Below are 27674 nucleotides of genomic sequence, written 5' to 3' on the forward strand. Positions count from 1 at the left end.
TAGGATGGGCAATGGCAGAGGCTATGTTTCACCATTGTGCTCTCCCAACAGGCTGCACTGGTGACACAATCAGCAGTGATGTCATAACACTTCTGGTTTCATTTTTGGCTGATTTCAGATAATTTCCTTGCTTTTTAAAATGGTTCTGAAGTATGTAAGAGGTTTGGGAGGTTATTGAGCAAAAGCACTGCATTTGCATTTGCAGTGGTCTGTCCTGAAAAAGAGCATGGACTGGAGCATGGCTTTGGTGCAGCTTCCAGACTCTTAGGACGCATGCATCATTTAAACAGCATACCTCCAAAGTAACCCAAAGCAGCTTTATTTTGGCCTGTCTGTATGGGGCCTAAGTTCCATCAGAAAACCATTTCATGGAGGCAAAGAGATATGCCAGTTGACAATAAATCATGACTGCAAAGGAGAGTTCAGGTCTAATCATTATAGCATACTAACATCCTCCTTTGAGCAAACAATTATGTGATGTACAACAAGAACCCACTGCACAGAAGAGGAAGACAGATCAGCTATAGTAAAACTGGGATCATGCCTGCCATACAGAATTGGAGCAGGGAATTTCCAAAGAACCACAATATAAAAGTCTATATCTCTCAGCGGGGAAGGCCGCTGAGAGATCCAGTAGCACCAACAGGTCTCCTTAGCTGATGACCTTTGTTGGGCATCGACAGGGGTAATGTGACCCTGTTGGTGCTACTGGAACTCTCAGGGCATTTGACACTATAGATCATGACATCCTCTTGAATTGCCTGAGAAGGTTAGGAATAGGAGGCACTGCACTTCAGTGGTTCCGTTCCTTCCTCTCAGGCTGATTCCAGAGGGAGGTGCTCGGGGACAGTTGCTTGGCAAGGAAGGAGCTTAATTGTGGTGTCCCACAAGGCACGATCCTGTCCCTGATGCTTTTCAACATTTACATGAAGCTGCTGGGAGAGAAATGTCCCAGACGCATGGGGTGGGGTGTTATCAATACGCTGATGACACCCAGATATATTTCTCCAAATCTCAGTCTTCAGCTTTGACTTCAGATGGCGTCTCGCCTCTCAATGACTGTCTTAAAGTGGTAATGGATTGGATGAGAGAAAACAAATTGAAGCTGAATCCAGACAAAACTGTGGTACTTTCGGTATCGGCTCCAAACCCAGGTATTGGTATACAACCTCCAGTCCTAGAAGGGGTCACACTCCCCTCAAAGAACTGTGTTCGCAGTCTGGGGGTGCTCCTAGATTCGTCGCTTCACATGACAAATCAGGTGAATGTGTCAGTCAGGAGGGCCTGTTATCAGCTTCGGCTGATACGCCAGCTGCGCCCTTTCCTGGAAGTCAGGGACCTTGAGACTAGTGATTGGAGAAACCCATGTTTTTCTCCTCGTTCATTGAGACCTTGAGGAGAACTTTTTAAAAAAATATTCTTTCCAGAAATGCCCCTTTCAAAGGGTGATTTCTTCTCTCCCTTTCAGCAGCCAGCGAAATATTTTTCACAGATTTCTCTGAATGACAATAAAAGACAAGGCGAATAATTACGCTAATTACTTTGCATTTCAAACTCAATTACCATGTCAAAAGGAAGTTTGGCAGATGTTTAAAGAACATTCCTATGCTTAAAAAACCCTGAAGGCACACACACAAAAGTGGGGGGGGGGAGCCCAGTCTCAAAAAATAAACTGTGAAGCCCCAACAAGAAATGCTAGAGGGGACCCTCAAGGACCATCCAGTCCAACCCCCTTCTGCTATGAAGGAATACATGGGATCCAACTCTGCACCTCTCCCATGGTGATGCCAAGGTCATGCAATAATAATAATAATAATAATAATAATAATAATAGGCAAGGGCAAGGAGAGTGCAGAATATCCACACACACACACACACTTATAGTGTTACTGCCAAAAGTGTGAAGCCGTATTTATATGTGTACATACACAGCTGTGTGTCTGTGTGTGTGTATACACACACACAAACTGTGGAGCAGCTGAAAGTGTAATGCTGCATGTATATGCTTGCACACACATCTTTGTGTGTGTGTGTGTGTGTGTGTGTGTGTATACACACATACATATAATACACACACACACATACACATACACACACACACACATATATATATATATATATACACACACAGACAAACTGTGGAGCAGCTGAAAGTGTAATGCTGCATGTATATGCTTGCACACACATCTTTGTGTGTGTGTGTGTGTGTGTGTGTATACACACATACATATAATACACACACACACATACACATACACACACACACACACATATATATATATATACACACACAGACAAACTGTGGAGCAGCTGAAACTGTAATGCTGCATGTATATGCTTACACACACATCTTTGTGTGTGTGTGTGTATATATATATATACACGCATACATATACCCACACGCATATATATATATATATACACACACACACAAACTGTGGAGCAGCTGAAAGTGTAATGCTGCATGTATATGCTTACACACACATCTTTGTGTGTGTGTATATATACATACATACATATACATATACACACACGCATATATATATATATATATATATACACACACACACACACACACACACACACAAACTGTGGAGCAGCTGAAAGTGTAATGCTGCATGTATATGCTTACACACACATCTTTGTGTGTGTGTGTGTGTGTATATATACATACATATACATATACACACACGCATATATATATATATATACACACACACACACACACACAAACTGTGGAGCAGCTGAAAGTGTAATGCTGCATGTATATGTTTACATACACATCTTTGATCCAATGCTAAAATTTTACCCTTCTTCTCTCCTGTGAGAATTTGAATGGCAGAGGCTCAGAGCATGGCATAAAGGGCAGAAGGCCTCACCTTTTGTTCTTTTTTGTTTTTCAAAGCAAAGCTATGAATGAGCAAAGTTGGAGGGGGAATCACTTAACAAAGGAAATAGCCTCCAGGATGAATGGTAGCTTTTCTTACACAAAATATGCAAATCCTGGCCATCCGAGAGTCAGCTGAAAGTTTTGTCTCTCCCTTTCATTTCAAAATGATTAAAAATCAAAATTCTTACTCATTGATCGAGAAGTGCTCAGAATTTCTTCTCTCTAAAATGTTATTGAAATTGTCGAATTAGGCATATTTCTCCTAATTTTTGAATTTTGGAGAATATTCTTTACATCCCTACTTGAGACTGTAGTACATGCACTGATAACCTCATGCCTTGATTTCTGCAGTGCACTCTACATGGGGCTACCCTCGTGCTTGGTCCGGAAACTTCAATTAGTTCAGAACATGGCAGCCAGATTGGTCTCTGGTACATCCAGAAGAGACCATATAACACCAATCTTAAGATCACTCCACTAGCTGCCCATCAGTTTCCGGGACCAGTACAAGGTGTTGGTTATCACCTTTAAAGCCCTAAATGGCTTGGGTCCACCTCCTTCCATATAATCCTCCCCGCACACTGACCTTTTCAGCTATTGTGCCCAGATTGTGGAATGGCCTGCTGGACAAGATCCATCATATTACCACTCTAAACAGTTTTTAAAAAGCTATAAAGATGCATCTCTTCCGGCAGGCCTTTCCTGAATAGTTCTCTGGCCATCAGAAGGAAAATCTGATTGCTGGCCTCTGACTTCACCACAGTTTATTGTATTGTTTTAAAGTATGCTTTATGTTTTAAATTCTACATTGTTTAATTGTATTTGGGGGGGGGGGGAGGTTGAGGGTTCAGACTGTATATTTTAATCTTGTAAGCCACCCTGATTGCTTTTTGTAGAGAGGCGGGATATATATAAATTTTATTGTTATTATTACTATTATTATTATTATTATTATTATTATTATTATTAAGTGAGCCACATGAACTACAGGAGCAATCTGAAGACTGGGTGAAATGGGGTGGTATAATAACCATATCTCCAGTGCAATCCAGGGCAATCTAAGATCACAGTATGAAACTACCTATTTCACAGAAATGGGTAAGTAAGGCACAATGACTTGCGGTCCAAACTGTAAAAGAGAGTAGAGTGGTTGGGTTGTGTGGTAAAACATAACCATGGTATTATCTACAGGGCAACATAAAACAGTAGCCTTTGAAATAGAAGCAAGTTAATGCTGATCCCAGTTGAATTGTGAGACCATTGGACAGAAAAGGGAATAAGAAATTTTAAAAAGGAAAACTAACTAAATTGGACTTTAAGTCAATGAAAATATTTTATTCTACATATACAGGGTTGTTGTTCCTCTTGGGTATTCAGTGGGCAGTTGTGGTTTGATACATGTTAGGATTGTGGTCTGGGGAAAAGGATTGACGGTCTGCCAATGAAGAGACAGTCCCATGTCTGGTATATTTTAAGGGCGGACAAGGTTTTTATACCTTTTACAACATAGGCTTTTATTCTAATGTCAACTGATTTGTTTACTTGAAAATTTGGTTTGGGAAGATCAGTACCAGAAATAGCAATATCAACGTAGCAATAGCAAGCACATTTCTGTACTGTTTATCAGTGAACTAGCACTCCCTAAGTGGTTTGCAATGTGTAAGAAAATTGCCCCCAACGAGCTGGGTACTCGTTTTACCGACCTATGAAAGGATGGAAGTCTGAGTGGACCTTGAAGCCCTGGGATTAAACTCACAACCTTGTCGCTGTGAGTGGGTACAGTATCATCATTTAACCACTGCGCCACCAGGGCAGAGGATAATTTAGATTTTCCTCCAAACCTTATATGTTTTTCTCTATCCTTCATAATCCTATATGAATGATGAGAGAGCTCCCAACAACAGAATAAGATCAAAATGCCTCATTGCTGTTAAGAAGAGGCAGCAGACTTGTAATTTCCTAACTAATGTACATCCTTAGACCTGCCAAGTAACCTGGGTGTAACTGAAAACCTTTCATTAATCTTTCATAAAATTCAGCAAAACAGCACAAGGATACAGTTGACAACATCCTTAAAATCATTTAAAATACAAGAAGCAAGCAACAGCACAATTTATTCTCCCTTATTAAGTAAAATCAAAGTGATCAAGAGCAATCAGATATCCAAAAAGCTGGATAAACCAGAACATTCTAGTCTGAAGCCAAAATGTTTAAAGCAAAGCAACTTTCTATCAGCATATAATAACATTTTGTTCTACCTCAGACCAGAGTTTGAAGAAGTTATCTTTTGGGCAAAAGGTCTCAGAATGCTGGCTTGGAGATCCTGAGAAGTTTAGTCCAGAAGAAAAATTTCTCCAAACTCTGGAACAAACATAAAACACTTTCTTTACAAATCTCATCATACGTGTTTTATTATTAATAGCTTATGGTAACATGAATCACTGCCAGTCCAAGTAAAAGGCTAGGGGTAAGGCAGAAGGTGTTGTCAATCTTTTGAAAGGATTTCCCAAAAAGGTTTTCTGAGAATGAAACTAGGAGATCAGATGAATGCCAAATGGTAAATGCAGTTGAAGTGTGACTCTCTACAATGATTTTAAACTTACAATTCTTGCTATTACCAGAAGATGGCGAAAGGATCATGAATAACTATTACTGTTCCAACTGTATTTCCAGGGGTTAGAGTGTTGGCAATGTAACCAAGTACGATGACATCCAATATCCTTGAAACAGTGATACCTTTATTGGCCAACCAAAATTCACAAAATACATGATGCAAGCTTTTGATGCTCCACTGGCTTCTTCACCAGGCAAAGATGTTAAGAATCATACAGGAGAAAGAAAAATATGGCAATGTTAGAGTGATAGGCTTACATTTTCTCAGGATGTGGTGGTTGTTCTCCGTTATATATTTTGTGCATTTTGGTTGTTCCAATAAAGGTATCACTGCTTTGTGGATTTTGGATGTTATTGTTCCAACTGTAGTACTTCCTACTGAATGAACAGGGTAATCTCTCCCTTTTAATGGATCAGCAGCAGGTATGTGCAGTTGACGGCACAAGGTATTTTTTGCAAAGATGGTGGCTTTCTGTAATCATGCAGCTTTGCACAGCTGGTAGCCACAACTTTAAACATTGTTTTCACTGTGAGTTTTTCCAAAACATGCTAGCAGGGATTCTGTTCACCTTTTCTTTGAAGGTTCTCCTTTTGTAAAGCTGCCCAAATTTGCTTTGCTAGAATGATATTGCACAATCACTGTAATGAAAATGGTTTCTGACATGTGCAAAAATTACTGCAAGTAGTTTTTGTGTACATGTTGCTTGGTTGCAGCTGTTACTGTTGAGGATATAACTCATAATGAAATCACAGAAGGGGGAGGAGAAGCAAGGAGGACAGTTGCTGCAGTTGAAGAGGAGGTAGAAGCTGGGCAAGCAAAGGGAAAATTAGCATGTGGCTATGTTAGCTCTAGTTGTGGTAAAGATGAGAAAGAAGGAAGCTGGTTAACCTGATGATTTGGAACAATTGGCTGGTTTATATATGACAGGATGGAAAATGCCATCCAGATGTCATTCTCACCATTGGTCACCATTGGCTATGATGGCTAGGGCTGATGGGAATGATAATCCCAAAACATCCAGAAAGCCATTTATTTCCCCACCATAACTGGTTTTGTGCGGTAGAGGTACAAGGGAATATGAAATATTGTACCCAGAACTTGATTCTGGTTCACTCTGGTTTTGGTCATGCATAAAATGGTCAGAGATAAAAAGTGTGGTCCCTCTTTCCTTCTGAAAGATTTATATTGATGACTTTGGCGTCTCATTTCTACATTTCTGTGATTTAGCACAGTAGAATTCAGTCATAAAACATAAATCCTGATGGCTAAAAAATAATCCCTTTTTTAAAAAGTTGAAGGTGATACTTTGACTAAAGTCAGATTCATCCCTACATGATCTTCCCAGAACACAAGCCTGCATTTTTTTCAGTCACCTTTTATGTATTCTTCTCTTCGTCTCTCTCCCTCCCTGCTTCTTGCTTAAAGGCATAGATATTATTTCCTGTGTGTACATCACACATTATAAAAATCTTTCATACCTGTGCCATTAGTAGAGACTAATTGTTTTAATGCAAAGATCCAAACTACCAGAAATGAAATTTTGAGTCTGCTGAGAATTGGTACGATTAAGGTCTATTACTCAAATGAATTTGAAGAAGGGTATGAAAGGACATCTATCAATATTCTTTTATTAGATTATTTTTATCATTCATGACTCACTCTGGCAACCTAAAATAAAATTGAAAGATTCTATAGTGTAATGATCTATGAATGTAAAGAAAATCTAATAATGTATTTACAGGATGTCCACTGGCTAGCGGAAATGTAATTTACTCCATCAAGGTTATATAAGATAACAGTGCTCTTTCCTCTCCTACTGCTTTGTGTATGTAGAATTTTACATGAAATCTGGACTATAATCTTGGCTATAGATTTCTAGTAAAGTCCAGCTTCTGGCATATTTGTAAGCAAGTTTTATTTTAAACAGATTCCTGGCCCACTATATTTATAGTATTTATATACTTCCCTTCATCCTAGCTACGCAAGACACTGTGCAACAATTTATATCTTAGTATAAGCCATAATAAAACAACAGTAGAAACTCAGAATAACAACTAAAATTGACAAAATAGTAAAAATTAAATGAAAATTCTCTTTTAATTTTTTTATAAGAGTGTAGATAGATTTGACCTTTAAAATATCAAAAAATTCCAAATGCTGCAGTATTTCTGAATTTCAAAATAAGAATGTAAAGTAAGTAAAATGGTACAAAAGTAGTAAAATGGATTTTTTTTAAAGTAATGCCTTATGAAATTCCCTTATCTACACAGTAATTAAACATGAGTAGACTTGACCACCTCAGAACCAAAGAGCTGTTTAGAATCATCCCTTTATACTTACAGCTGCAATTTTTTTTCTTTCATCCAAAAATCTGAGTACCCTTACACATGTAATATTGAGTTCATAGTTTTGTAAAAGGACAGCCTCAACAGACTGGCACATTGTGCCAGCCTGTGAGTGGAGTTAGGGCACCATTTTGGAGTGTGCCAGTCTACACAGCACATGCCATGATGACGCCCCTATGGAGCTGCATCCACATGATGCAGCACCAAAGGGGCATCATAAAGCCGCGCTGCTCCAGCTATGACGCCTCTTGGAGGACGCAAAAAGGAGCCACTTTCTGCTGCTCCTTTTTGCGCTTTTCGGAGGCCAGATTGTGGCCACAGTATGAGGTTGGGGTAGTCTGTATAGCCCAGGAGTCTTTATGATTTCTTTCACATGAGCCTAACCCTATTATAGTCCAGTCTAGACTAGTCATTGAATCAATTGAATTTACCTATGCATTAATAAATGTTCAACCACTGATTCAGTGGATCTACTCTAGAATCCTTATCACATGATACTGTTGTAGTGCTATATTCTATTTTAACTGCCATCATCCTGTAGAATTCTGGGTTTTGTAGTTTAGTGAGGACCTAGAAAGGCCACTTTATTCTGACTGAGAATTCTCAATGCTCCTCCCTAAACAGCAAATCCATAGGATGTTATCATGACAGTTAAAGTGGTATATAGAGCTATAACAATGTAGTGTGATAAGGATCTAAGTAGGACTAACCAACAAGATTCCAGCCATGCAGTCAAGCATTCTTGGCTAGTTCATAACTATTCATCACTGTCCTCAGTGTGCCATTTTATTCACTGGGACTGCAGCAACAGTCACTGTACATTTAACCCATTGCACAGTAGGACAATAAGCTCACACATTGACAGATAGGCAGTCAGTTGTATAATGTCAGTATTCAGAAGTGTGATATAGCACAACCATTGTATAAACTAAGTGGTTATAGATTTGTTCCTCACAAGCACAATGAAGGATCTCAGCCCTCATTTTTTAAAAAAAAAAATGTGACCAGAATATCACTCTGGACTGTAAAAGGGTTGTCAGTTGCTTTACTGTTTTATGTAAAGCATGGGTGAGCAGACTGTGACCCATGGAGCACATGTATCCCTCTGAGGCCTTTTTCTGAAGCATCATCCCTCAAGCTTTGAAGTCAAAAGCATGCTGGTGGATGACAGATAAATCAATGAAACTTTGTTTAGCACTTAGCCAGAAAAGAAAAGGCCTTGTATGAGTAAGCTATGGTCAACTCTAAGCACTCTCTTAACGGTACATTTGATTTTTTTGAACATTAGTTGGTGTTATGTGTTATCTGAAGCGTGCTTCTTCGCAATAGGAATGCAACATCCTTTTAGGGGACAACCGCAATTAATTGGGAGGACAACGCATACCCTGGCATTATCCATTTTTTGCATGGGATCAAGCTGGGGAAAACAGGTATTTGCCCCATTTCTGTGTATTTGGTAACATTCTGTTGACAGTTTCTTGTCTCTTTGCAGGGATATGAGGTTGATGAGCATGCTGCTATACAGGCTCGATGGGAAGAGGCATCCAAAGAAACAATCAAAAGAACAACCAAACCATGCCCTCGCTGCCACGTTCCGGTAGAAAAAGATGGTGGGTTTAATTGAACTATATCCCACAACTGTTGAGATACTTTTAAAATAATAGCTTTACTTAGAAGCTAAAGCAAAATCATATGGTCTGGGTTATCTCTTGTTCCCTCTGGTTTAGCTCAGGAGTCAGGTTTGTATCTGGATTACACAGCAGTTTCAACTCTGGTATCTCCAGACCCATGTTATAATTTTGTGTTATGTCCTTAGCATGTGAAAAATTAATGGATCAGCTTTGTGAACTTGCTAGAATTTTTGTGTGACCTTCACCCCAGTTCCCAAACGTACCACATTGTGTATGCCTAGGATGACTGAACCGTAAGATTTTATTTTAGAATTATCATGAAATGGCAAAATTATAATTTTCCATGCCTATAAGCAGTGGACATGTAAAGTTGCCCTTTAGGAATCTTGTTTTAAATAAAGTTGCAAGATATACAAAATAACGTCCATACTACTAGGAATCTCACTTACACACAACACAAAACCCAAGCCTAATGTTAAGGAAGAGCAAAATAAAATAAACCTAAATAAACCACAGGACATCTTAGCACTGGACAGCCTTCCTTCATAATATAACAGTGGCCCATTCCGCATGGGCGGAAAGTACGTCCGCAGCAGCACATACTAGGGTTAGAAAGGGGCGTCCTTTCCGGATGCTCCTAAACCTAGTATGCGCTGAGCACATACAAAATGGCAGCACCCATTCTACATAGGCGCCGCAATTTTGACGTTGCAGACACCTAGCGTCTGCATGTTGCACGGCGGAAATGAGTGCGCCATTGACGCTTTGCTGCGCCATTTCCGCACCACAAAAAGAAGCCGCTTTTTGCAGCTTCTTTTTGCTGTGCGAAGGAGCCGCGTGGTTTGTTTGCTGCGGCTCCTTCACACAACAATCATGGGCGCCGGCAGAGTGCCCTTTTTGGGCGCTCTGTAAAGCGCCAGTATTTCCTAACATAGTTCCAGGCTGTTTCTTCTTCTCTCCATTCAGGTGTCCACAGACATTAGCAACAGTTCATTTCACTGTTCCACCTCCCTATGGTACTCTTGAACTTGGGTTCCCCTTAGCAAGAGAATGAAAATCTCTAGTTGTAATTTTGCCTACTATACCCATGAGGAGTAGTCAAGGATTTTGTTCAGTCTACATTTCAAAGTAAAATAACTTGATCTTGCATCTCCCATACTAATGTGTGGATTGAATGCAGATGATACTCTTACAGCAGCAGCATCTGGGGGTGCCCATGCCAGTGGGATGCTGACTATGCTCTGGGTTTTCACCTGAAAAATAAACTGTCCAAAGGGCTGGACCCTATCCTCAAAATAGGGTCCCACAGGGTTCTGTCCTGGGCCCAGTGCTATTTAACATCTTTATCCATGACTTGAAGGACAAAATTGGGGGCATACTTCTCAAATTTGCAGATGACACCAAATTAGGAGAGTAGCTAATACCCCAAAGGACAGGATCAAAATTCAAAATGACCTGAATAGACTAGAAAGCTGAGCCAAAGCTAATAAAATGAAATTCAACACGGAGAAATGTAAGGTACTGCACTCAGGGTGGAAAAATGAAATGCACAGATATAGAATGGGGGACACCTGGCTGAACAAGACTACATGTGAAAGGGATCTAGGAGTCCAAGTAAACCATAAGTTGAACATGAGTCAACAGTGTGATGCCGCAGCTAAAAAGGTCAATGCAATTTTAGGCTGCATCAACAGAAGTATAGTGTCTCGATCAATAGTGCCACTCTATTCTGCTTGGTCAAGCCTCACCTGGAATACTGTGTCCAGTTCTGGGTACCACAATTCAAAAAGAATGTGGAGAAACTGGAGCATGTCCAAAGGAGGACAACTAAGATGGTGAAGGGTCTGGAAACCATGTCCTATCAGGAACGCCTTAGGGAGCTGGGGATGTTTAGCCTGGAGAAGAGAAGGTTAAGAGGTGATATGATAGCCCAGTTTAAATATTTGAAGGGATGTCATATTGAAGAGGGAGCAAGCTTGTTTTCTGCTGCTCCGGAGAACAGGACCCGGAACAATGGATGCAAACTGCAGGAAAAGAGTTTCCACCTCAACATTAGGAGGAACATCCTAACAGTAAGGGCTTTTCGACTGTGGAACAAACTCCCTTGGAGTGTGGTGTGAGTTCCTGCATGGCAGGGGGTTGGACTGGGTGGCCCTTGTGGTCTCTTCCAACTTCATGATTCTATGATTCCTTTCACATTCATGCTAAAGCCAAGGGTGGATTCATCATCCCACTGACACGGAAGCCCCCAGCTACTACTCATTTCTCACGACTGCTGGAAAGCAGTATAAACCATTAAGAGTCTTCCAAATAAAAGCCAGAATCTTGATTTGAACTGTGATAATCACAAAAACCTGTTCCAGACACAATACAGGTTTGTTGTTTTTGATTTATTTTTTTACCCACCCTTTCTTCAATGTTATTAACAGCAATTTGATTTTTAAGGGGGGAAAGCTTGCGGCAATGTTTATTCCCATGCTGGTAAAGCTTCAGATCAAAGATCTCCTTTTGACTCTTAAACAAAGAGTCTGTGAACATCTAAATGGCAATTCCATAATCACAAAAAGTCAACATGGGTTTCAGAGAAACAAGTCATGCCAGACAAATCTAATCTCTTTCTTTGATAAAATTACCAGCTTGGTAGATGAAGGGAATGCTGTGGATATAGTATATCTTGATTTCAGTAAGGCCTTTGACAAGGTTTCCCATGACATTCTTGCAAACAAGCTTGTAAAATGTGGGCTAGACAAAGGAACTGTTAAATGGATCTGTAATTGGTTGACCGGCCAAACCCAAAGGGTGCTCAACAATGGCTCCTTTTCATCCTGGAGAGAAGTGACCAGTGGGGTCCCACAGGGCTCTGTCCTGGGCCCAGTGCTATTCAACATCTTTATCAATGACCTGGATGACAGAATTGGGAGCATACTTATCAAATTTGCAGATGACACCAAATTAGGGGGAATAGCTAATACTCCAGAGGACAGGATCAAGATTCAACATGACCTGAATAGACTAGAAAGCTGGGCCAAAGCTAACAAAATGAAATTCAACACAGAGAAATGTAAGGTATTGCACTTAGGGCAGAAAAATAAAATGCACAGATATAGGATGGGTGACACCTGGCTGAATGAAACTACGTGTGAAAGGGATCTAGGAGTCCAAGTAGACCACAAGTTGAACATGAGTGAACAGTGTGATGCGGCAGCTAAAAAGGCCAATGCTATTTTGGGCTGCATCAATAGAAGTATAGTGTCTAGATCAAGAGAAGTAATAGTGCCACTGTATTCTGCTCTGGTCAGGCCCCACCTAGAATATTGTGTCCAGTTCTGGGCGCCACAATTCAGAAAGGACATTGAGAAACTGGAGCGTGTCCAAAGGAGGGCGACAAAAATGGTGAAGTGTCTGGAAACCATGCCCTATGAGGAACGACTTAGGGAGCTGGGGATGTTTAGCCTGGAGAAAAGAAGGTTAAGAGGTGATATGATAGCCCTGTTTAAATATTTGAAAGGATGTCATATTGAGGAGGGAGCAAGCTTGTTTTCTGCTGCTCCAGAGAACAGGACCCGGAACAATGGATGCAAGCTACAGGAAAAGAGATTCCACCTGAACATTAGGAGGAACTTCCTGACAGTAAGGGCTGTTCGACAGTGGAATGCACTTTCTCGGAAGGTGATAGAGTCTCCTTCCTTGGAGGTCTTTAAACAGAGGCTGGATGGCCATCTGTCAGGGATGCTTTGATTTGGATTTCCTGCATGGCAGGGGGTTGGACTGGATGGCCCTTGTGGTCTCTTCCAACTCTACGATTCTATGATTCTATGATTCTATGACATTAGACATCAGTGATAGGAAAGCATTTCTCTTATGACAGCCCTTGGTAGATGGTTAAGACTCATTTCCATCTTTCTGTAATTTTAAACCATGCTGTTTAATAGTACTATCATCTTGCCAGAATCATAGGCTGAAAGAGTTAGAAGAGACCACAAGGGCCATCCAGTCCAATTGCCATGCAGGAACTCACAATCAAAACACCCCCATCAGATGACCATCCTGCCTCTGTTTACAAACTTCCAAAGGAAGATACTCCACCACACTCCAAGAAAATGTGTTCCACTCTCAAACAGCTCTTACTGTCAGGAAGTTCTTCCTAATGTTTAGGCGGAATCTCTTTTCCTCTAGTTTGAATCCATTGCTCCAGATCCTATTCTCTGGGGCAGCAAAAAAACAAGCTTGCTCAAATACTTAAATAAGGGCTATCATATCACTTTTTAACTTTTTCTTCTTCAGACACTTTTTCCAGAAAGTTTTGGGCACCTTGTGATAGGTGCAAAATAGGCTCCCATTTTGTTATTCATTCAGCCCAAGGGTACAGCTTGCTACAAACCACACAAAATTTTGATCTGTGTGGAAAGTTGCCTAAACCTACAAGAATACCATTACCCCTTCCCCCTACCCACCCAACATTAAATAACTTGATGGGGGTGGCTCAAGTGAAATCCATGCAAATAGAGTTCAACTAAATATGTCAGATTTTTTTCACTCTCTTTTAGGCTTTTGCTAATACTAAAATGCCTTCCCATTTTTATTTATCTTGTTGTTTGGTGGTGGCGGTGTTTGTCTTTTCCTCCAGGAGGATGCATGCATATGAAGTGCCCTCGTCCACAGTGCAGATTTGAGTGGTGTTGGAACTGCAGCCTGGAGTGGAACAGAACTTGCATGGGAGATCACTGGTTTGATTGATAAAGCCCCTCTGCCCAGCCAAGAGCTTATGCAACAGCAAAGTGATACTACACAACACAGAAGCACAACTGCAGCTGCTTCCACCACAAGATCATATCCTGATCTTGGTTCTTTATTTGTTTTGCCTATCTGCCAGCTCAAACAATCAATGTCTATTTAGGTGGTCCATATGCTTCCAATCTTGGGATTAAAATCAGAGGGTTCTGGGTTCCTGCTGTCATATGGTAGGATATGTAACCCCTTCACTTCACCAGCAATCACTTGCTTTGGCATGTGGGGCTGTGAGTCTGCTCTTCGTTGTAGGAGTTGTCCAAAATACTGAAACCCATCTCCTGAGTTCAGTACCTTTGAAGTATGAACTAAATCCCAGTTTCACTACCCCATTAACGTGGAAGCCACCAGCTACCAGTGTTCACTTCTGATTTTACTCTCATGGGAATATGGGCCATATTAGCAGTGGCAACTTTTTCTTTAATTGATTTGTTCTTTGCTCTAAGGGTGGATCTCAGTTATCAGATTTGACCAATAAAATATTTACAATATGTGCATAATTGGGCCACTCACCACTGTTTCAATTATGCTGATGCTGTAGCCATTGTCTGGGCTTGGTATGTCACAATCTGCATTCTAAAAGCGTGATTCTTCTACAGTAGTTCCATATTCCCAGACAAAATCTTAGTTCAAAAGTCACAGATATGACAAAAGTGGCATTTGTTTTGTTTTTGTGTGTCTCTTTGCCATTATTCCTCATAGTATGCACATTCTTCAGCGTATGCTAAAGTTAGGAGTTGCTTGATATATTCAGTGCTTAACATATCAGACATTACTTAAAATTTTCATTACGCTTTCATGCAATGGAAAGTATACTTTCATGTTGCCATGTAAGCCTCAGTTAAAAAAATATGTTACTGTTCATATCTTCCTTACAGATTATTGCAGTGCTTGGTGAAGTGTAAGCCTGAGTCTAGAGTAGGGATAGGCAAATGATTTGGGCTCCAAATTTCCTACAGGGGCATTATTGCCATGTTAGTGTTCCTCCAGGCCATTTTAGACCTAGGAAAGCCTTTTTCTTAAAGTAATAATTTTTCAAAAAGAAAGTGACTTTTGGGATACTTAGTGTTGCAGAATGGTCCAGCACACCAAAAATATGGTAAAATTGCCCCCCGCCACACACACACACACACACTAGAATGTGTTTGGGGGTGCTTGAGGGCAAAGTCCCTGAATTTTTGCAGGCAATGTGATCCTTTTCTACCTCCCAGGGGGCTCTAACCTCCAATACATGCTCACCCCTTCTCTACAGTGAGAGGAGTTGCACTGGGTAATTTAATTTGTTTTCTGCAGGGATTTCTGATGTTATTTTATGAAAGTTGCACTAATGTTTTACAATACAATGTTTTACGCATGCACATTCAGGTTTCCTTTGTTTGGATGTTCTGAAATACAGAGATTATATGAAATCAGCAACCATGTTTACTGGTTAATCAAAACGAATTTAAGTCTCCAGGACCAGATGAACTACATCCAAGGGTATTAAAAGAACTGGCAAATGTAATCTTGGGTGGTGTTCAGACCGCCCCTTTGGGGCAGCCTGCACCCGCTCCTTCCCCCGATGGATCGGGCCCCAGCTGCCACAGCGGCAGCCCTGGAGCCCCTGATCCGCCGCTTAACCAGGCCGCAGGGAAGAGGCAAAAGGCCGCTTCCCCATGGCCTGGAAACGGGTGTCCTTGGGGCTTCAAGCCCCAATGACACCCAGACAGCGGCGGGGAACAAGAGAAAGGGGCCACTCGGCCCCTTTCTCCTTGTCTCGCTGGCGCGGCCGTTTAAAGACCACACCAGCGACACAAGCGGCAGAAGGAGCTCCATTTCGGAGATCCTTCCAGCGCCATGGAAAGGGCTCCACAAGCACCCTGCAGCGGCTCAAGGGCATCACCCACGCGCCGCTCCGTTCGGAGGTGGCACACATGTGACGTAATCATGGCAGCCCCCATGTGTACAGGGCGCCACTGTGATTACGCCCCCATCACGTGCTAGGGGTGAGGCCGGTATGGACGCTGCGTCCTCAGCCAACCCCTATCATGTGACGGGGACGACATATCCTTCGGTCTATATACCGCCTTGGAGCCATTGGCAGTAATCTTTGAGAACTCCTGGAGAACAGGAGAAGTCCCAGCAGACTGGAGGAGGGCAAACATCATCTCCATCTTCAAAAAGGAAAAAAAGGGGATCCCAAGAATTATCATCCAGATAGTCTGACATAAATACCAGGAATGATTCTAGAGCAGATCATTAAACAAAGAGTCTGTGAACATTTAGAAGGGAGTGCCATAATCACAAAAAGTCAACACGGGTTTCAGAGAAACAGGTCATGTCAGACTGATCTGATTTCCTTTTTTATATATAAAATTACCAGCTTGGTAGATGGAGGGAATGCTGTGGATATAGTATATCTTGATTTCAGTAAGGCCTTTGACAAGATTCCCCATGACATTCTTGCAAACAAGCTAGTAAAATGTGGGCTAGACAATACAACTGTTAAATGGATTTGTAATTGGTTGACTGGCCAAACCCAAAGGGTGCTCAGCAATGGCTCCTCTTCATCATGGAAAGTAGTGACCAGTTGGGTGCCACAGGGTTCTGTCCTGGGTCCAATGCTATTCAACATTTTTATCAATGACTTGGATGAAAGAATAGGAGGCATGCTTATCAAATTTGCAGATGACACCAAATTAGGAGGAGTAACTAATACCCCAGAGCAGAGGATCAAAATTCAAAATGACCTTAATAAATTAGAAAGCTGGACAAAAGCTAACAAAATGAATTTCAGTATGGAAAAATGTAAGGTACTGAACTTAAGGCAGAAAAATGAAATGCATAGATATAGGATGGGGGACACCTGGCTGAACAAGACTACATGTGAAAGGGATCTAGGAGTCCTAGTGGACCACAAGTTGAACATGAGTCTACAGTGTGATGTGGCAGCTAAATGCATTTCTAGGCTTCATCCATATAAGTATAGTGTCTAGATCAGGGGTTCCCAACCTGGGGGTCTCCAGGTTGGGATTCCCCCCTGCCTCCCCCTCCTCCCTTTTTCCCTGCGGATGCTGGCGCTAGCACCAGCAACCGCAAGGAAGAAGGGCCGGGGTCACCTCCTCCCCTCACCTTCTCCACGCGGGTGCCCTCTAAGGCACCTGCGAGGAGAAGGCGAGAGGGCCGGGGTCGCCTCCTCCCCTCGCCTTCTCCACACGGGTGCCCTTGAAGGCACCCGCGAGGAGAAGGCGAAAGGGCCAAGACTACAAACCCCAACGGCCTTTGCGACCGGAAGTCCCACCCCTTCTTCCCCGGTGGCCTCCCTGATTGGTTTGGAGGCTGGGAAGGGGCGGGACATCCGGCCGCAAAGCCCGCTGGGGCTTGTAGGCAGTCGAAAGTCCTGCCCCTTCCTCGCCTCCCAAGCAATGAGGGAGGTCGCGGGCAGGACTTTCGCCCGGAATGGGGGTCGCGGCCCAACAAAGGTTGGGAACCGCTGGTCTAGATCAAGGGAAGTAATAGTGCCACTCTATTCTGCTTTGGTCAGGCTTCACTTGGAATACTGTGTCCAGGTCTGACTATCACAGTTCAAAAAGGATGTTGATAAGCTGGAGTGTGTCCACAGAAGGGTGACTAAAATGGTGAAGGATCTGGAAACCATTGCCTATGAGGAGAGCTGGGGAGCTGGGTATGTTTAGCCTGGAGAAGAAAGGTCAAACTCACAACGTTGTGGCTGCAGTACTGGCATTTAACCACTGTACCACCAGGGCTTCATAGATGTTAGGCGTTATGGAGTTGGATCAGGAGAAGAGTAAAACTGTGACACTGTAACTACATGTCCCATGCAGGATCTTCGCCATTTGTTATTGTTGCTGCTGCTGCTGTTGTTGGCCAGAATCCTGTATCAACTACTTAATTATGTATATTTTCCTGGCCTGACTGTCCCCCAAACCAGACAAACATCATGGATAACTTTCATATTCACAGCCATTATTTAGTCATGATTGTGACACTATTGCCACAATTGTAACCTGCTTTGCCTAGCATCATCTGTGTGGGGAAGAGATCCACTCTACTAGCATCTGGAGTGCAGGTCGGTGATGTTTACATCAGGTTTCAAGGGGTCAGGACAGGAGAGGCTACTTGGTTAAGTATACTTAAGTAGCTGATAAAGGATTCCAGCCATTATTATTATCAACTGGAATCCATCCACTAAGTCAGTAATGAATGCATAATCTAGCAACAGCAATAGCAAGTACATTTTTATACCGCTTATCAATGCAATTAAGCACTCCCTAAGCAGTTTATAAAATGTAAGCTAATTGCCCCCAACAATCTGGGTACTCATTTTAGTGACCTTGGTAGGATACAAGCCTGAGTCAAGCTTCAGCCCCTGGGCTGGTAACAAACTCGCAACCTTATGGTTTGTGAGTCAGTGGCTGCGGTACAGGCATTTAACCACTACACCACCAGGACTCTAAATGTAATCTAGACATATGCATTTGTGACTATTTCATATTCATGATCCTTGCATCACTTTTAGTTTAGAAGATACATAGAGTTTGTGAAAGTCCCCCAGCTACCTCCAGCACAAGGGGAGAATGCAACAAAGATCACTCTGTGGGTGTGTGGAACCATCAGTCAGCTGCTTCTCAGTTGATTGAAACAGTCCCTGATGAATTGCAGCAGCCCCTGCCTGATAAGTAGAAATGGAGGTTTGACCAGGAGTCACTGCATAACTACATAACTATGATGGTTACTCCTTTGTGACTGCCCAAGTCAATTCTGATCATCATCATCATTCCAATAGAACTGTCAGTACATTGAGCTTGGTAAAGACAAACCAAGTTGCAGCGAACTAACTTCTAAGAAAGCCTATAATGCAGGTTTCAATAAAGACTAGTGAATGTTAAAGGATTGCATGAGCCAGTGTGGTGTAGTGACTTGAGCGTTGGATTATGACTATGGAGACCAGGTTTCAAATCCCCACTTGGGCATGGAAATTCAATGTGTGATCTTGGGCAAGTCACATTATCTCAAGCATCAGAGGAAGGCAATGGCAAACCCCCTCTGAACAAATCTTGCCAAGAAAATGCCTTAGGGCCACCCTAAGTCAGAAATGGCTGGAAGGCACACAACAACAGAGACACCTCTGTACCATATAGACATACCTCAATTAACAAAGCCATTGACAAAGAAACTCCTTTTTACAAAGTTTTTTTTTTATGATCCCAGCTCTTCCCCCTTTCCTCCTTGTCCTCTGTTGAAATGGGTTTTTTAGCAGCATCAGCACTGAGGGGATAGTTGAAGAGTGAAGAAACAGACTTTTGATGTTGAGTTGTAGCAGCATGTCTGCAATAAACAATGCAATAAAAGCTTTAGCTGGGAAAGAATGAGATTCTACTTAGAGCAATCCTGCCATTGCTGTGTGTGCTTGCCTATAGCAAGCAATGCTAGATGTGTCGAGAATCTATCACAGAGCATTGTGTGAACAGCACAACAGAGAGAAACAGGGAAAGCAGATAATCATCCTCACTATCTCCCCTCACTATGGGTGGGAACAGATGGCCCTTTAAAGCTACCATCCGGGCAGCTTCGGAGTATGGCATTTATACGCCACACATTCCAAAGCCACCCAGAGGTTGGATGGCCACCCAGATGAGGGCAGCTTCAAGACGCTCTGGAGACACGGCATTTACACATCACACGCCACCGTAGCATCTTGAAACTGGCTTCGGCAGGGCCAGGAAAGCCAGTTTTTTCCCCTGCCCAAAAAGGAGTTGATCTTTTCTGCTCCTTTTGGGGGCAGCTTCAAGGCAGATTGGGGTCTCAGCGTGTGGTTGCCATGGCCCCAATCCATCTGCAGCAGTAGCTGCTTCAAGCCGCCCCTTCTTCCCAGTCTGTTTCTGGCCTATGTTACAAATGCATTAGATCTACAGCTTTGGCCACCAAAATGGAACTCATAATGAACATGGAGACAAGAGGGGGAGAAAGTCATTCATGGATGAATTTGGAACAAAGCTTTCAAGTGGCCTCTAGAAAGTTTTAATTTTTTTTGTTTGTTTTTGTTTTTTGTTTTTGTTTTTTGTTTATTTGTGCAAGGCTTGGCCTGGTTGTTTCATTTCATATGTGCATATTGTTAATTATGAATAAAATATTTGCTGAAATTTGTTGAACTACAATACTCTTTTTGTGGTGTAGGTACCAATACTTATTATTTCCATAATACTTCTACATCTGGTACCAGATTTTATGTTACAGTAGTATCACCCAACAAAACATGCACCTTGTTAACTGAAGTACACCTGTATTTGGAATACAGGAAGCCTTCACTTGTCTGACAGGTTAGGGACTACAGAATTGTCAGAAAGTGGAATCAGTTGAAATGTGGAACTCAGTCTTATTTTAGCTTGCAAATAAATTTTGATTGCCAAGAAAACATAACACACTATATATCACTTTTGAATGGATGAAAAAACTAAATTAACACACTAGTAAATTAGCTAAATTAACTATATTTCTTTGTTGCATGGGTCAGACTAGGTGATCCTCATATCTCTTTCCCAAAAAGCATCAGACTAGTTTGACCCTTGCAGAAAATAAATCTAAGTGACCATCAAAGTCCTTTCCTGCAGAAGCTGAGCTAGGTAACCCTCAAACTTTCCCACTAGGGTGAGACTAGATGACCCTTGGATGTATTTCCTATGGGGAGTGGCCTAAGTGACATTTGGAGTTATTTCCTGCAAGGGTCAAACTAGATGTCCTTCAGATTCTCTTCTCGCAGGAATCAGGCTAGATGACTCTTAGATTTAATTCCTACAAGAGTCAGACTAAGTGATCCTCGGAATCCTTTCTCACAGGGGTCAGACTATATATGACTCTCAGATTCTTTTCCTACTGGGATGGAGGGAAGAGAGAAACCCTGCTCTTATTGTGGGGAAAACAGGGCTCACTCTCTATGTCATTATACTCTCCTACATAAAGCCCCTGCAGGAGGAAACTGGCAGGTTGGTGGAGCGGGGAGCTGGAGGGATGACAAAGCAAGGAAAAAGAAGCTAATGGCTCCCAGCCTTTTTATTGCCTTCCCAACCATCCCTCCTTCTCTCCTCCTTTGTTTCTCTATTCTTACATCTTTCCCTCCTTTCCCTCCACTGGCTGGAGGAGAAATGGAGGAACAGGAGGATGGTTGAGTAGTCTGTAGGATGAAGAACTGAGGAAAGCCCACTCTTTCCAATCTTGTAAATTATACAGACAGGTTTCATTAATTCAAGGAGGAGGCTGCTTTTTCTGTAGGCAACTGACAAAAGACCAGATCCACAATGAATTAATGGAATGTGTTTGTAATTTGAAACCACTGAAAGAGGGAGGTGTTAAATATGGAGGCCTCTAAAGCTGGGGATGCCTGTATATATAATAGGCCCACAGATTACACTAGTAAAGAAAGTGTCCTTGAAACTAGATGGAAAAACAAAACATTGCAAAGTATAAACTGTACAATTTCTTGATTAAGAAGAAGAAATGGCGAAAAAGAGCAAGGAGCAGGGCATAATTTTATAAAATAACTCCTGATAACAGATCAAGTCCAATAATCTGGTTATGGTTGAAACAATGACAATAAAAAACAGTCAATAATTGACCCTTGCCAGGCTCCCACATCAGGAGATGTGTCTCTGGCACTTAGCTTTGATTCCTCTCCAGGTGCAACACCCTCACGCCCTACTTTTTTGGTGTGACAGCCCTACCCATGGCTATTTCTGTGTTGGGAGAAGGAGAAGCAAAGACTCATCTCAGAGGTTTCAGAAGGTTCTTGAGATAATGCTGGTGTTATCCATCCATCCATCCAAAAAAAAAAAGACTAATAGTAAATGACCATCATGGGGGTTGGGAGGGCTGCCACTCTTAAAAGGAGAGTTTGAGGTATTCAATACAACAACCAGAATTTTCCAGATTCTCATTCCAAAAGAGAGTTTTGATAGTATCAGTTGGACTTATGCCATCATAACTCACCAACAGGATGCAAGCTTCTGTTTTGTTCTGCTAATTCCCACTTAACCTAAGGCCATGGCAAACTCACTGTACCCATACACTTCCTCTACCATCGCCACTTAAAATGTAAATGCTCTGACCACAATAATATTGCACTCTTTCCCCCACATGCTTTTACCATACTCTTTCACCTAGTGAAGAAGCCAGTGAAGCTTTGAAATCAAGCATAATGTATTTTGTGTACCTTCTGGTTGACTCGACAGATGTATTAGTACAAGATGGATTTCAGTTCAATAAAATGTAAAGAAAAATTGCTTCTTCAATAGTCTCTTCATTGATTCATGTCTTAATTGCAGTTCTCTTTAAAGATACATAATAATTAGTCAATACCAGTAATCAATTTCTTTGTGCTACACAGATTATTTAGAGGATATTGAACTCTGATGAAACAAAACTTGCTCTTAGTGATCAAGGATGTCTTAAACTTAATTAGTTATTTGTAAAATGCAACCCTATTACTGCAAACTTAACATACAATGCAATATTTATTCCACTCAATTTGCTCATGAAGCTAATTAAAAATGCTTCCAGTAACAGTTCACTCTCACTATGATCTGATTACATTACAGGTTCATATTGAGAGCCAGCATGGTGGAATGGGTGGAGTGTTGGACTATGTCTCTGGAGACCAGGGTTCAATTTTCCACTCAGCTCCAGAAACCCACTGAGTGACCTTGAGTAAGTCACACACTCTCAGGCCTGTTACAGACTGCCAAAATAAAGCTGCTTCGGGTCTCTTTGGAGGTATGCTATTTAAATGATGCGTGCATCCTAAGAATCCGGAATCTGCACCAAAACTGCACTCCAGTGCTTAGGAATGGAGTGTGGCTTTGGCGCAACCTCCAAACTCTTAGGACCCATGCATCATTTAAATAGCATACCTCCAAAGAGACCCAAAACAGCATTATTTTGGCCGTCTGTAACAGGCCTATGTCCCAGAAAACCCAACGATAGGTTCACTGTAAGTCAGAAAATGACTTGAAGGAATACAGTAACAGAGATGCTTATGTTGCCCCAAACAATAAGTTTGCTGTGATGTTTAAGTTATATGATGCTTTGCTGTAAGTTTTAATTTATTGATTAATCTTTTGATTGAATCCCCTTTGTTTTTAGATGCCACAGCCCTGTGTCATAGCAGACATCTTAATAGAAGAGACTTTCTTTCCTGGTAGTGCTGCTAGAGAAAGCCTCTTATGATGATGCTTAACTCCTACAGTTTTTATAGTACATACTTATGTTAAGTATATTGGCTGAGATCCTGCATTCCTCAGATGGAAAATATTTGTTCCACAAGCACAACTCTATACTGCCTTCCCCAGGAAGCTGCCAAACCCCTTGGGGCTACTGATACAACCACTGAACATGGGGGGGGGGGGGGTGACTCCCTTTCATCCCAATGCAGTTCATTAAAGAGAGAGGAAAAGGAGTGTTGTCTCTGCCATTCTCTCTGTTGATCTGCAGTGGGAACAAGAGGCAGTCTCCACTGCTTGGTCACTTTCCTCTACCCCCTCCATCATGGCCCCATAGGGCTCAGAAGTCATGGTGGGGAGGTTTTGGACAGTAAGAAAGGGCTAGAGTATACGTGTACATACTCTAGTCCTTTCTTACAGTTCAAAACCTCCCCACCATGACTTCTGACACCTGTGGGGCCCTGTGCATAGATTGTATGACATAGGCAGGTTTACTCTTATCTATTTATTGTTTGTATGTACAGCGCTGTGCAAATCTACAGCACTATATAAATAACAACAACAACAACAACAATGGCAAACCTCCTCTGAACATATCTTGCCAAGCCTACCCCCCTCCCATGACAAGTTTGCCTTAGGGTCACCATAAGTCAGAAATGACTTGAAGACACACATGTGCATAGCATGGTAACAGGATTCAGACCATTGTTTTTTAGAATCTGCTATCTAGTTAACAGATGTTTTAATAGATTTTAAAGGGCTGTTTTTAATCAGTTGATCTAAGAAAATAAACTGAACATTCTAGCTGTAGTTCAACTGTAATAGGAAAATGCATCTAATCTAACTTAAGGTTTATACATTACAGATGTGCTTTAAACATGGTATCTCTCACCTCTCTTTCCCATTTCCAGAGCACAGTCTGAAACTAGAGGTCTGGGAAAGCCAAACTAAAGGAGACAATATTGTGTTCTTCAAAGGTTGATCTAGATTCTAGGGGCTTCAGAGTCAACATTTCATCAAGTCTGCACATTCCAAAATCTGTGGGCTGCATCCTGCTGACCATTTTATATTTGACTGCAATGCTACAGTAATGCTGTATTAACAGGATGAGCTTCCACTTCTTATCACTTCAACCTTGTCCTGTTTCCTATAGCAACAGCATGTCTCTGTTTCTGCTATCATGGCTTAGTGTAAATGCAACCCAGGAAAAAAATATGCTGGGACCAACAGCTTGGAAGGATTTTAAATAAACACTGAAGAGGTTCTGCTTTTGTAAATAGGCATGAGGCAAGATGAGAATGTTGTATGCACCATGCAGTGCTATTAAGGGAGTAAAGCCAAAGTCACAGCTTCATGTAATGGTGGTCTTGCTTTATAAGCAGTGGTGTAGTGGATTCTGGATTTCCTTGATAAGGAGTGATTCTGACGTGATCTGTTACTCCCTTTGGACTTCCCTGGTCACTTGAAATTTAGCTACAATCCTCACAGTAACTGCAGGGGAAATGGATTTTCCCAGCAAGGCTGTCTTGTTATGCACTATTCCTATTATGATCCAAAGTACTTGGGAATAGCCTTACAAAAGACCTATTCCTAGTGGAGCTGAAAACTGTTAGAAATAATTTCTGGACTCTCCATGGGAAGAGGCTTGCTATAAGCAGGAGTGGGCACATTTTAGCTGGTGAGCTGCATGCAGATTTTAGGCCCCATTCAGACTGGCATCAAAGATCTGGAAGGAACTGGGCTGATTCGGATGCCCCTCCCCGAATCTCTCCGTTAGAAAGTGCCCACTACAAAAGAGGGGCATTTTAAATCGAATGCATTCTGTGCCTGCTGCCAAAGGTGCCTGCTGTCAATCAAGCGATCGTCATAGTGACGTTTTGCAGGGGCATCGGAGTGTCCTCCCCCCCTCCTTTTTTTAAAGAGCCATGCACAAAATGCCCCAAGTGTCAATTTTTTAAAAACCTCTTTTTTGTGTGTTGTGTGTATGTGTGGGCATTTGGGTCAGATCTGCCCCTGTCCCCATTTTCAATCCCATGCAAACTAATGCATCCCCCACTCCTTGCCCCCCAGAATGCCTCTTAGACATGTAATAATAATAATGATAATAATAATAATAAATTCCTCACCTCGGAAATGCCAGAAAAGGATGCAATTGCCATGCATTCTTTTCTTTCTTTCTTTCTTTCTTTCTTTCTTTTTCTTTTTCTTTTAAAAGCAATTCAGAGCTGCCTCTGAATTCAGTAGCAAAAGCATGTATCATTTTGTCTAATGGACAAGAGCAAAAAATGTAACATTGATTGTAAGTCTAGCCTTTTGCAACATTTGTAACATTCCCCTTTTCTGGAAGGGAGCAGATGAAAACTGCTAGCCCTGCTCTATCTGCCTCAAGAAAACAAATCATACACATATTTGGTCAAAAATAATTTTTAAAAAATATGAAAAGGGGGGTGCCTGATGTGAGCCCCGTTCGTGCCCTGCCTTTGACCTGACCAGACCTGACCCTTTTCCTCCTCCTAGAGGGGCTTTGCCATTGCCTTCCACTGAGGCTGAGAGAGTGTGACCTGTCAGTTCCAACTAAAGTTGACCCATGGAATGAATTGGGAATAAAATGGAAATGCAGTGCAGGCATTCCTGTAGCATCCTCATATAACACTAATAATAATAATAATAATAATAATAATAATAATAATAATAATCCAGGAGCAACAGGAAAGTAGAACAAGCAAGCACCCAAAAAATAATGCGCATAAATTGTCAAAAGAGGTTGATTTCCCTACATGCCCCAGCTTGGACCCACAGCCCTACTTCCCTGGGCAATCCTCCTTCTTTCCGACCCTCACCTCCCTTTGAGCTTTCTCCACCACCACCCACCTCCCTCTGACAATAATCCAGGAGCAAGATGAAAGTAGAACAAGCAGCCTGATTTCCCTACATGCCCCAGCGTAGCCCCGCAACCCAATTCCCCCTGGAAATCCTCCTCCTCCTCCTTCTTTCAGACCCTCTCCTTCCTCAGGGATGCCCACTGACCCTTTCCCCCAGCTCCTTCATCCTCCTCCTCCTCCTGCTCCGTTTTAGGATCCCCTCCATGGCTCCCTTCCTCCCACAGCCCCTTTCTCCTCCTCCTCCTCCTCTTCCTCCTCCTCCTTCATCACTTTCTCCACCCCCCACCTCTCTCTGACAGCTCTCTGCAGCCCAAAAGTCACCCCTGATTTCCCCCTTTCTCCTGTCACCCTTTGCATCCAGCGTTTCCCCTTTTTTCAGCTCTTTCCTCCTCCTCCTCCTCCTCCTCCTCCCCCCCTCCCTTCTGATGATGGGAGGGAATGCTCTGACCTCTGCCCGCCCTCTGACCCTAATCCCTCCCTAATTTGCCCCGATCATGATCGAGGGCAAGTTCAAATTTCACACAACCTGAGTCTTTTGGGAAAAGACGGATTTTAGCCGGAATCTGGATACCTCGGTGTATGGGGCATTTCCTTGTGCAGGCCCCGACATGGATTGTGATGGATTTGGATCCAATATGAACTTCAAGTGCAAGAATCGCTTTCAGACCCAGTTCTGTGGCTTAGTGGTTTTTTGAGTGTTGGACTATGACTTTGGAGAGCAGTGTTTGATTCCCAACTTGGCTATGAAACCCACTGGGTGACCATGGGCAATTTACATGCTCTCAGCCTCAGGGAAAGGCAATGACAAACCTCCTCCTCTTGCCAAGGTCTCTGTAAGTCACAAACAACTTGAAGACACAAATCACACACACACACACACGAATGGAGACATTATGGCTAAAATTCTATATTAGGGCATTTTCAAAGAAATATCTGAAATGGGTTACATTTTTAAAGGCTACAATGCCAAGCACCAAGCATGCTTGACAGAGAGGAAGATCTATTGGACTTATGTCTTGAGAGCTGTGAAGCAGCTGCTTTCACTGAGACTATCAAGTCCATTGAAATTCTTTTCAAACCCTGCTGTAAACACTTTCCATTTCTAAAGTGGATCACCATGACAATAGGTTTAAACCCTTTTTGTAGCTTCCATGTAGCATACTCAACTTCCAGTGTAATGCTCCAACAATCATATAATTTCTGTGTGAAATGTCACTGAGCACAATAGAGCACAAAATCTTGTGCGCGGCTGATACCAAGAGGATATTTGTTCAGAGGTAAGAATATACATATTGTATCATTCATACATACA

At 42.1% G+C, this 27674-nt stretch overlaps 1 protein-coding gene across 2 annotated transcripts in view; it reads left to right on the forward strand.

The window, feature by feature from the left end:
• The window catches only part of PRKN (parkin RBR E3 ubiquitin protein ligase), a 938258-nt gene extending 922433 nt beyond the window's left edge, over positions 1–15825 (forward strand). For both annotated transcript variants that reach the window (XM_089530072.1, XM_089530073.1), the window contains 2 exons: positions 9342–9459; positions 14108–15825. In XM_089530072.1, the coding sequence (XP_089386198.1) occupies positions 9342–9459; positions 14108–14217 (228 nt within the window). In that variant the 3' untranslated portion in view covers positions 14218–15825. The remainder of the gene's footprint in view (positions 1–9341; positions 9460–14107) is intronic.
• The last annotated feature ends 11849 nt before the right edge of the window (positions 15826–27674 follow it).

This window comes from Sceloporus occidentalis, unplaced genomic scaffold (assembly GCF_023333645.1).
Source record: "Sceloporus occidentalis isolate IW3139 unplaced genomic scaffold, rSceOcc1.0.p SCAF_6, whole genome shotgun sequence".
NCBI classification, from domain to species: Eukaryota; Metazoa; Chordata; class Lepidosauria; order Squamata; family Phrynosomatidae; genus Sceloporus; species Sceloporus occidentalis.